The sequence below is a fragment of the Paroedura picta genome, chromosome 13 (genome assembly GCF_049243985.1).
Source record: "Paroedura picta isolate Pp20150507F chromosome 13, Ppicta_v3.0, whole genome shotgun sequence".
Classification (NCBI taxonomy): Eukaryota; Metazoa; Chordata; class Lepidosauria; order Squamata; family Gekkonidae; genus Paroedura; species Paroedura picta.
In genome coordinates this window covers 17,057,542-17,068,438 of record NC_135381.1, presented here as the reverse complement: position 1 = coordinate 17,068,438, position 10,897 = coordinate 17,057,542, and the positions used below count along the sequence as shown (strand labels likewise).

The 10,897-nt window shown below is 43.6% G+C and overlaps 1 protein-coding gene across 1 annotated transcript; it reads right to left on the bottom strand.

The window, feature by feature from the left end:
• Positions 1–2,498: 2,498 nt before the first annotated feature.
• On the bottom strand, positions 2,499–7,406 carry YWHAH (tyrosine 3-monooxygenase/tryptophan 5-monooxygenase activation protein eta). The gene is made up of 2 exons (XM_077309138.1): positions 6,874–7,406; positions 2,499–3,904 (listed from the first exon to the last, which is right to left on the bottom strand). The coding sequence occupies exons 1-2, from the start codon at positions 6,958–6,960 to the stop codon at positions 3,248–3,250; spliced, it is 744 nt and encodes a 247-aa protein (XP_077165253.1). The 5' UTR covers positions 6,961–7,406; the 3' UTR covers positions 2,499–3,247.
• Between the last annotated feature and the right edge of the window lie 3,491 nt (positions 7,407–10,897).

The following is a 10,897-nucleotide window of genomic DNA, read 5'->3' as shown; positions in this document are numbered from 1 at the left end:
GAGGAAACAGGGAAAGGGGCAAGAATATGGGTGCTTTCAAGGAAGGAAAAATCATAAGAGGAAAATTACATGTTTTCTACAAGACTTTGCACGTCTCCAGCGTTACATCTTATGGGAAAGTATCCAATCCTGTTGTAAATGAGAAAAGAAGCAATATGACATTTTGCAATTATAATACCAAAACTTCCCTGAACAAACGAGAGTTGTCTTATTTAACAGTAGGGGCAAGATTAGAAACAGGTGACATTCTAGGGCAACATAACAGTTCAAGATTAGCAAAGCTGAAAAAGGCAGTAGCCTGAATTTTTATACTAGTTACCAGCCCAGTCATCTTAGTCAACAATAAAACCAGTAAGCAGTATATAGGCTGCCTAGATAGCAGACTGCAGATCTTACAAGCCTCTTTGAACTACTATCCTGGTTCAATCCCTGACCCCCTCTAACTTCCATTTAGTGTAACCAAAGACAACTAACCTGCAAAGAAATACCTTGAAGAATATGAGACAGCCTCAGCAAGCATTCGTTGACCCATGCCATAACCAAATTTCAGCACACTACTCCAAGGTATCTTTTACATGAATGCTTCTATATTGTGAAAGCATCTCCATGGTATTACCTTGATCACTTATATGGGTTTTTCAGTTATTTCTGTTTTAGTTTGTGTATTACATGTTCACATAAGATTGAAAGATGACATTTGAACATGTATAAATGACTATGATGAGTAGATGAATCTCTTCATGTTGTGTTAATGGATATAATTCACAGCTAATAAAGTGAACAGGGAGTTTTGCTCTTTAATATGGATGGATGCCATGAAACTTGATCAAAAACCCTCCTGATAGGAGTTTCCACTGCCATCTATGAAATCCACAAAGGCATTGTTATCTTTGTCCTAAACCAGCAGCACTGGATTTTAGACAAATGCAAGAATCTTGAAAGCCAGCTTAGTGTAGTGGTTAGGAGCGCGGACTTCTAATCTGGCAAGCCAGATTTGATTCCCGACTCCTCCATATGCAGCCAGCTGGGTGACCTTGGACTTACCACAGCACTGATAAAGCTGTTCTGATCAATTGAGACTCCTTCTGGTAGAGAAAAGCAGTGGATAAGAACTAACTCTTCTTCTTTGCTGGATGTGGCAAGGAGTCTTCCAAACAAGCTGGTCAATACTTACCACTGTTTTCTTCTGTAAGTACTCTAAAAATTGAGTGAATATTAAAATTGCTGTACTTTAATTAGGTAATGATTTAATAGCTTGTTAGACATTGGCAACTGCTATGCTTTCTATTTGAAAAGGTATTTTTCCCCACAGAGTTCATGAAGAATAGAACAGAAAACAGAAAGCAAGTATCGGTTACATTCTGTCTTAATCTGACCATAGATCCATCAGCCTAAAAATCATCAGTTAAAGGGACTCATCTGCAGAACAAGATGACCTTAAGTCAAAGATCATATTTCAGCTTTATAAACTGACTGCAGAATTGCTATGAAAATAACTAGACAAATCACTTCTAAATGGGCAGCCAGTAATTCGTAAAAGAAAACAGTGTCCTCCATAGCAATTAGTAGGTTAAAATATTTTAAATGTTTTCTTCATTTAATGTTTTCTTCATTGTGTAATACTCCTTTGGTTCTTTTCTGTCACTTTCAATAGGTGGTATCACTTAAGAAGTTCAATGTCTTGCTGCTCATCTGTTTATGCTAGTTTTTCCTAATGTATAGAGATATTTACTAATAATGAATATATGAATTATTTGATTTCAAAATTGTAAAGTATGGGAGAACCATTCTAACGACTTCCCACACACAGTCTATCATTGCATGCCTACTAACCCAGTGATACAGACTGGTACTCTGCCAATCCTTGCCCTTTGGACCTGATGGGGAAATAACAGCAAGAGTGTAAAAAAGCTATAGCCAGCAACACTTCGTGTATATCCCCAAAAAGACCACTTGAATACACCAGGTTAAAAAGGACAGAAGTTGGTTCTGCCAGGTGTGCAGGCCTTGCAACTATACTAAATGTGCTTGGATTTATTTTGACAGATTTTTGGGTAGTCTAGCAAGACTTCTCTTTGGACCAAAGAGAAGGCGCACAACAAAGTCTTCATATCACACACACTCTCTCTCTCTGGACAATGAAAACATTACAAGAATCTGCCGCTTAACCATTGCAGTATTGCCAGAAAATAAAAATGTGTCTGGGATAAAATAGCCAGGAAAGATAGTGGTTCTACCTATTCAACAAATGATTCTGTTTAGAATTGGCTGATCTATGATTGGTCTAATGGCTCAGAGGACAGAAATTTGTGTCTTCCACAAGCAGAGAAATTAGTCAGGCATCTGTTGCAACTAAAGCAACCAATTCACTCTGTCACACCATTGTCATGAGAACCCAACCAATAATGCGTGGCCGCTAGTTCCTTAAAATTTTATTTAAATCACTTGATTAGACAACTTGCCAGCATCCTTTTGTTTAGTAAATAATACAGGACATCTTACAGGCAATAACCCCAAAGCAGCAGTTTATTTTTTGTTTAATTCCAACACACTTAATTTAGAATTCTGGTCTCTCATCATCATCCACCTTAATATGGGCTAAACATTGACACAGAGCTGTCAGAATACACAGGCAACTGAGCAGCCAAAGGATTTACTAAAACAAAATGCCATGATTTTTCAAACTTGCAAAAAAAGAAAAAGGTTTACAAATATCAAAACCTTTCAAGATGCATTGCCTGAAACCAAAGTCCGTGAACATTATGAGGCAAACACAGATTACAGAACACCACCACTTTAAAACTGATGAAGACAAAATCAGTTCACACCTTCTTATGGTAGTTTCCACTGGCAACGGGATCAGCATGTTCTTCATTTGTTTTGAATGCACAAGGCATACTGCTGAATACACACAAAATCCACTTCTTCCAAACAGAAAATTGAATTGCTTAGATTTTTTGATTAAATTCCCCTCACTTTTCATTATGTTAACCAATATATTATGAATCAAATGAAACTAAAATGCCTCATTTTCCTTCTACACAATCAATATGCCACTATAGTAAAATGGGCTGATACACCTTTCAGTCCAGCAATGCACATGGAAGAGCTGTCTGATGCGGCATCTGGCAGACCTCATAGCTGTGCCAACAATACAGATATGCTTAGCACTAGATACATAGTGTGATTGTGGCAAGGAAGTATTGGTGATGGGGGTTTGATGGTAAGCTGTGATGGGGAAAGCTTTTTAGTTGTTGCCCTCCCCTGCTTCCTCATCTTGCTGGTCGCTTGTCCAGAGAGTGAGGTTGTCTCGAAGTAGCTGCATGATAAGAGTGGAGTCCTTGTAGGAATCCTCATTGAGTGTATCCAGCTCTGCTATGGCATCATCGAAGGCTTGTTTGGCTAGAAGGCAGGCCTGCTCGGGGGCATTCTGGATTTCATAGTAGAACACTGAGAAGTTGAGTGCCAGACCCAGCCGGATTGGGTGCGTGGGCTGCATGTGCTCTTTGCTGATCTCAAAGGCTTCTTTGTAGGCAGCTTCTGATGCTTCCACAACACTGTTCTTCTTTTCACCTGCAGCAACTTCTGCTAAATAACGGTAGTAATCACCTTTCATTTTCAGGTAAAAGACCTTGCTCTCATACTGAATGTCACTGCAGTTCTTGATCAAGAACTTATCTAGGAGGGCCAAAACATCATTGCACACGGTCTCCAGCTCCTTCTCAATCTTCTCCCTGTATGCTTTAACCTTTTCCAGCTTCTTTTCATTCCCATCAGTCATGGTTTTCTGTTCTATGCTGCTGATGACTCGCCAGGAAGATCTCCTGGCACCAACAACATTCTTATAGGCTACAGAAAGCAGGTTTCGGTCTTCATTTGAAAGGGGTTCGTTCAACTCAGTTACCTGCAAATGCACACAAATACTTTGAGACAATCTGGTTTTAGGGACCATAACATCTTCGATCCTCCCCCCTCCCAAAATATAAGCCTCATACACACAAATTTCATCCATGTCTCTTAAAATGCAAGAAGTAAAGTCAGCTTTAGTCATTTGGTTAGTCAAGCCAAAGAAGAAATAAGTTTTGAAGAACCACTTGGGAATGCCTTGAAGTCATCAGCATTAACCACATTTCCTAAATTCTTAATACATGAAACTGATACAGTAACTTAGTTATACAAAAGGGCAGTAGCATTCAATATAATGCTCACTACTGTCTTACCCAGGGTCCAGGGAAACAATGGGCTGCTTTGGACATTACTACCCACTCTACATATTGAGAGACATTCTCTGGCTTGCATGCTTCATTCCCAGCTCTTCCTTAGTTCCCTCACAGAATGTCTTACTCTAAATACTGAACCTATTTTTTCCATAGTTACAAGCAGATTCTTGTCCAGTAACATTCGATTTCTGAAATCTGACGAGATTCATGTGAACATACATCACACCCTAGGAAAGTCCAGATTAACCAAGATATTACAGCAACATGGGAAGTAAAGGCTATAGCCCCATGTCCTACATAAAGACCTTACAGGAAGATAAAATAAGAATTCTGTGGGATGCTGTATATATATTTGAAGAAAAAGTCCTTGCTATCTCCAAGCCTCTGCACCTGAGCCCATGAAGAAAGAAGTGACCTACTGTAGTACAGAAAGATGCTACAGTATACTTCTTTTGGTTGTACAATTTGGGAAAAAATCCTCCTTTGCTACACTAAGAGTGGACTTTGATGATAGCAAGCAAATTTATATGGTTGGGGGAAAAAATCCCTAAGAACTGACTTCTTATCCTTATACAAGTTTGGCAATTAGAAATGTAATCCTGGTACCCAGAACTTGGAAGCAGTTCAATTCTTGCTGCTTTATGTTCTACATTGTACAGAACAGCGACTGTACTCTTTAAATGGACCTCAACTAGATTAAAATGAAATGAGGAAACACCCAATTAGATCTGCATTATACAGATTACTGCCCTTTATTTCAGGGTCAAGTAGAACATAACCATGTTTGACAGATCAACAACTGTTGGCTTCACAGTGTTGTGCAATCCTGTTACAGATATATTTATCATTGCATCACAGAGATAAAAACACAGACAAAATGAGTAAGATAATCAGTAGCTACAACTCTCCCTTCTGGTGCCCGATTATACTCTCCTCCCCCTCTAGAACTGATGCTCAAGGCTGCCATGCAGTGACTTGCTTTTAGCTCATCTGAAGAAGGCAGAGTTAAGCACACACCAAGCACAAATTATTTGCAGCTTTAGAAACCTGTGTAAAGAAATACAGTTATATAATGTTATCTTTAAATCACGATGACTTCATTTTTCAAATATAATCTGAGATTATTAAAAAAAACCCTTGTAGGCTATGCTCCTACAAGTCATGTGCCTATGGCTATGTGACTGTAGCAAGTAAAAGGCATATACTGAAATATGTGGTCACTTAGCAATGCACATTTGAAATATGTTGATTGCCATCTCACTGAGTATGGTGTTGATGCAATTAAGTTCTTATAAAATTACCCATGTGCACTTTCTTGTTTGTCCTTTGTAGACTGGACTTTTGGGGCTTGTCTTAAGAACTACTATGAACATCTGACAGACACATTTTCAATATAGTTTGGAAAGCAACAATAAATATTAACATAATTAGCTTTTAAAGTAATATTATGGCAGGGGTAATATTATTTTGCAAAATTGGGCATATACATTTGAGATAGAGCAGGTCATGTCAGTTTATGGGATACAGACTGGCTCTGGTTTGAAGATGCCATTTTGTGACTAGCTCTGGCTAGAATGAATCTTGGATTCATTTTAAAGAAATCAGATCCTGCAATACTGAAATTTGCCTTCAGGCATTCAGATGCCCACTCACCAACTTGCAAGAGAAAGTGCCCCAGAATCTCTGGTGAGGAGGGTAATCAGCAGCAACACGTATTCCCTCCTTGAACGCATTTGCGCAGCAATAAGGAAGGCGGTAGCCTATCACCATTTCCTACCTCTTCCAAATCTCACTGTGAGTTTGACACTGACAAGGCCTACTCCAATTTGTACTGCAGTATGGAAAATACAGGAAGACACCAGACGTTTCATTTGTAGTATAAGATAAGTTTGTCATAGATGTCTCAGCTCATCTAACCAAAGTAATGCGTAACACTGACCTGAGTTTCAGAATAAATATAAATGGGGCATATGTATTCTAACACTATGAGTCTGCTAAAAAATTTCATATAGAGTTTAAATCCTCACCCTTCCTGTAATTGTGAATGACATTCCGCAGATCACAACCAATCTGAAGAGAAACGGTCCACATATTCCTCACCGAGGAACAGTTATGGATTTGGACCCCCAGCTGGCTCTATCACCAAGCACATTCGGGTCTACAGTGGAATGCCCTGCTGGAAATCATCCCAGCCCCCTTTCCCCCGAACCCACACCTTGGAAGGAGCCATCCTGCTCTTTGGGAGGCGCAAATGTCCCTGCCCTCCCTACGATCATGCACACGTCCGGCACGACTCTGGTTCAGCACACGAGTCCTCCCGTTCGCTGGAGTCCATGCGTGCGAGCCCGCCTCAAACCCCCACGAAGCGATGCCCCTCCATTCGCCCCCATGCAGGCGGGCGTCACCCGGCAGAGGGCCGGAAGCCGCGGGGGAGAGGAGCGTGGGTGGGAAGCGGGACCCGCGGCGACGGCCCACGCTGGCCCTCCGCGCTGAGGGGCTGGCTGCCCGGGGCCATCTGCCTGCCTTCCCCCTTACCTGGAGAGGCTGCGGGGCCCCGCCGAGGGCGGGAAGCGGGCGCAGCCGAGGCAGGGCGTTGGCTCCCCGTCAGCCGAGCGGAGGCTGCCGCAGCCCGTCTCCCCCCTCAGCCACTCACCGCTTTCATGGCCGCGGCCATGTCGTCGTATCTCTCCGCCTGCTCGGCCAGGCGGGCCCGCTGCAGCAGCTGCTCCCGGTCGCTCATGGCTGCTCCCTCCGTCGTGGCACTGGCAGGGCGGGCGGGCGGGCGAACCGACGGGGCCTCCCTCCTTCCTTCCCGCGACGCCTCGCAGGGCCAAGAGGAGCTGCGCCTCAACGGCGGCTCCCTCCTCCTACCTCAGGCCGGCCGCGGAGCGCGCGAGCGGGATCACCGAGAGCGCGCCGCGGTGCTTCCCCGCATGCGCACAGGCGCCCCCTCGCAGCACTGACCACGAGCGGGCAGCGGTTGAGACGATGAGCATGCGCGCGAGCTCCCTGTGACCGTTGGCGGTCGCTCCCGCCAAAGCGCTCAAGACCGGGAAAAGGGTTTTTTGGGGGGGGGGCAGCTTTTAGGAGGATCACAGCGACTCGCGTTTAGCCGTCCGCTAGTGTCCTTTTGCTCCCCAACGCGCTTGCGCACTGTGAGGACAACGAGCGAGTGGAGGGGGGGTACAGGGAGTGACGCGAGGGCTGCCGGTCCCTCGTTCTATATCTAGGTGACGTCAGTTACTATAAATAGATCCTGCGCCGTAGAGAAGAACTGGGCGGTGCCAGTTGGCGCACGCGTAAGGAAAGTGCTGCATTGGAAAGGGCGGTGGTGGGCGCGTGCGCAGAACAGCAATGCAGGGGGGGAGTGAGGGTGGTGTATGGGTGGGGGCAATTTGCACCTTGTCGCGAGGAGCCCTTTTCGTTTTTTTAGGCCTTACCCCTTGGAAAATGGGCTGGGGTGCCTTGGTTTTCTTCGTGGCCCCGAGGCTTGGTGGCACACTTGGCTGGGAGTAAATCCTACCGAGATAAACTGGACCCTATTTGTGTGAATTGCTGGAAGCTGGCGCAGTGGCTCTCATAGGGTACGGTGTATTGGGGTTCTGGTTAAAGGACCTGACCCCTAGTACGAATCTCCAGTTGCAGGCTACAACTTGCAGTTTTTCATCACTCAGATGTACAATTTCTGGAAATTATGGGGGTGCTTTACATTTCAAGTGAATAAAACTTTGTCTTAAACATTTTAATTATTTCAGAAGCAAACAGATTTTTGATAAGAGTGTATTTTTAGTGCTCCCACAAGTTTCCCAATGTCCTGGGGTGGGGGAAGATGTTCCCCCCAAATACATCTCTCCCCTTCACATCACTTATTTATGGCATGGAGAGAAATTATATCAAACAGTAAATAACGTCCTCTGAAACCTCTATTAAAGGGGCAGGCCAGTTTTATCTAGGCATGCTGGAAAACTTACCAGCATTACATTTAAATCAGTTTTATTCTCTGAGGAACTAATCTGAGATCTGGGCAATATTGCTTGGTGGCAGGAAGCTTTCAGATATGTACAGTAGGCTGCATATCTGTGATGAACAGAGTTCTGTTGGCACTTAGGCACATGCTAGCTCCACTTCCTGTTCCCAGCCAGGATTTGTTCTAGAACTTTCTTCCTCAGCATCCTTTTATCCATTTCCCATCAGTTTTGACACATTTCTGCACACAGTATTACTGCCTGAGGTCAAGCACCATAGGTGCAAACTGTATGCCTGCATCTCTAGGGAAGGTGCCATTGCTGTAGCTAGGCACCAACATTTTGGCCCTACCAGCAGATCTTTGAAGAATCAAGCACATATTGCCCAAGGGGGAGGAGATCTCCTGAAGCCCAATTTGCCCTCCCTTTATATCTCAGACTGAAAGGAAACAAGTAGTATGCCTCTTGCTTCTTGTCAGCCTCACCAGCTGAGACTTGCTCCTATGTGCTGCCACTTCTCTGAGGTGGCGCAAGGATGGCACAGAAACCCTTGTTCCCAAGATGTTTCAGGGCTGGCAGGCACTTGTTTTTACCAAGTGGGATTTTCTTTCACATGTCTGGGAGGTATTTGTTACCCATCACTTGAGAGCCCAATTTCACCCTTTATTGTAGCCATCCGCCCTTGAATCAGCTATACTAAGAGCGGTGATAAGGAGTGATTTATTTCTCTGCCAAGTATTAGGGAGATTTGTTGTGGAGGTGGGAGGGAAGCAACTGTACGTGAATCTGTGTGTGCGTAGGTTAAAGCCAGAGAACGGCTGGGTCGCCATCTGTTTAGAAATATTGGATTGGCACATAATTCAGGTCTTCAGTGCCAGCGTTGTAAAGATAGGCATCAATGTGCAGTGAGCCAAGACAGGAAAAGTGAAGCCACTAAAAAGATTAGAAAGACATGAAGGCTATAACAAACGAGTGTTGATGCTGCATAGTGACATTGAAGATGCTAAGAATTCGCTCTTAACAGTTCACCTGCTATCTCCCTAGAACTGCAGTTCCCAGGGCGAAGGACTATTGGTTAAGCCACAGTCTGGCACACCCTGCAAGTGGGGTAGCCCACATGCAGGGGTAGCCAGACTGTGGCTCTCCAGACATCCATGGACTACAATTCCCATGAACCCCTGCCAGTTGGCCATGCTGGTAGCAGTTCGTGGGAATTGTAGAAATTGAGGAAATAGATAAGTTTTACAGAATTTCAAGAGTAGGGGGAAACGTGTTTCTTAAAAGATGTCCTTGGTGATGTTTGTGGGGCTGTTCCAGGTACAGAACAAAGGGCTGGCTCATGATCTCTGCAATTTAAGATGTGCAGACACACATACACATTAAGAAATGCCTGTTTCTGGAATCAAGCTGCATACAGAGATGGGGTTGCCAAAGACTTCCCTTCCCTGTTCTTTGTGCCTGGTACACAGAAATGAAGTAAATGTTTTTATTAATACAAGTGTATCAAGCCCTTTCTTGAAACTGAGGGGCATTTGGGGTACCCATGTGGTACTGTGATATAAATCATTCCCTCTTTTACAAGATTTTCTTAGATTTTTTTGTCAGTGCAGTGAGGTAGGTTTTGTATTGGGTTTGAATAGTAGAGATCATTGAAGCAGGAGGTTTTTATAAAGCAACAAAGATTTATTATGCAGTGAATTCTCTTTAAAGCTTGCAATTATCTGCTCATCACCAGAGACAGGCCTCATAACTCTGTCATCACCCAGAGTTAAGCCACTTTGCCACAATACACAGAACATCATCTGCTCCCTTTCTGACACACTTCCCCTCCCGTCTCCACTCGCCATCAGGCAGCCTTGAATGAAGACCGGATGCTGGAGCAGCAGTCCCATAAGCTCAGGTCTCAGAACAACTGAGCAGCTGTTTTACCTTTCAGGCCAAACAGCCTCCTGTCCATCTTAACAGGTTGCTTCCTTGCTTTAATCAAAGCTGCTTTGTATCTGATGAAACATTTTTGTTGATATTAGATGGAATGCACTTCTTTTGAATCTCAAACTTTATGCTAGTAGTAATCAGTGGTAGAATATTGATTACCTTTATACAAAACTCATCAAGATATGGATACTACCACCACGTGTAGTATAAGTCAGCATGTCCAACATGCGAGGAAATGGTCTCAATATCTGAGTATTATTGAAATCTTTCCAGTTCAAGCTTTTTGATCACTCCATCAGGAAGGCTCCCATCATTTCCCAGACCGAATAAGACAGAACTGTTTAAGAGGGACTTTTAATAAAATAAAATAGAGTTTAATTGTGTGAAAATTTTAGGCATTGTAAAACTCAGTTTATTGCATGTTTTCATTTCATCGCTCTCTAGATGTGTAATCCAGTTTTATTGCATTGTTTATTGTCTGTATTATAGAATCCTGTAATCTGCCATGAATCTCAGTGAGAAAGGTGGATAAAATAAATGAACTGCAGGAACTCCGCATAGAATTGTGCTTGTGCTTTTGTGGGTGTTCCATACCACTCGGTTATCAGCCTATACTGAACATCTTTTGTTGTTGTTATGTGCGAAGTCGTGTCCGACCCATCGCGACCCCATGGACAATGATCCTCCAGGCCTTCCTGTCCTCTACCATTCCCCGGAGTCCATTTAAGTTTGCACCGACTGCTTCAGTGACTCCATCCAGCCACCTCATTCTCTGTC

Coding starts and splice junctions, on each gene's coding strand:
- YWHAH (XM_077309138.1), bottom strand. CDS start 6,960: ATGAGCGACCGGGAGCAGCTGCTGCAGCGGGCCCGCCTGGCCGAGCAG. Junction 3,905..6,873: donor TGGCCGCGGCCATGAAAGCG/GTGAGTGGCTGA, acceptor GTGCATTTGCAG/GTAACTGAGTTGAACGAACC.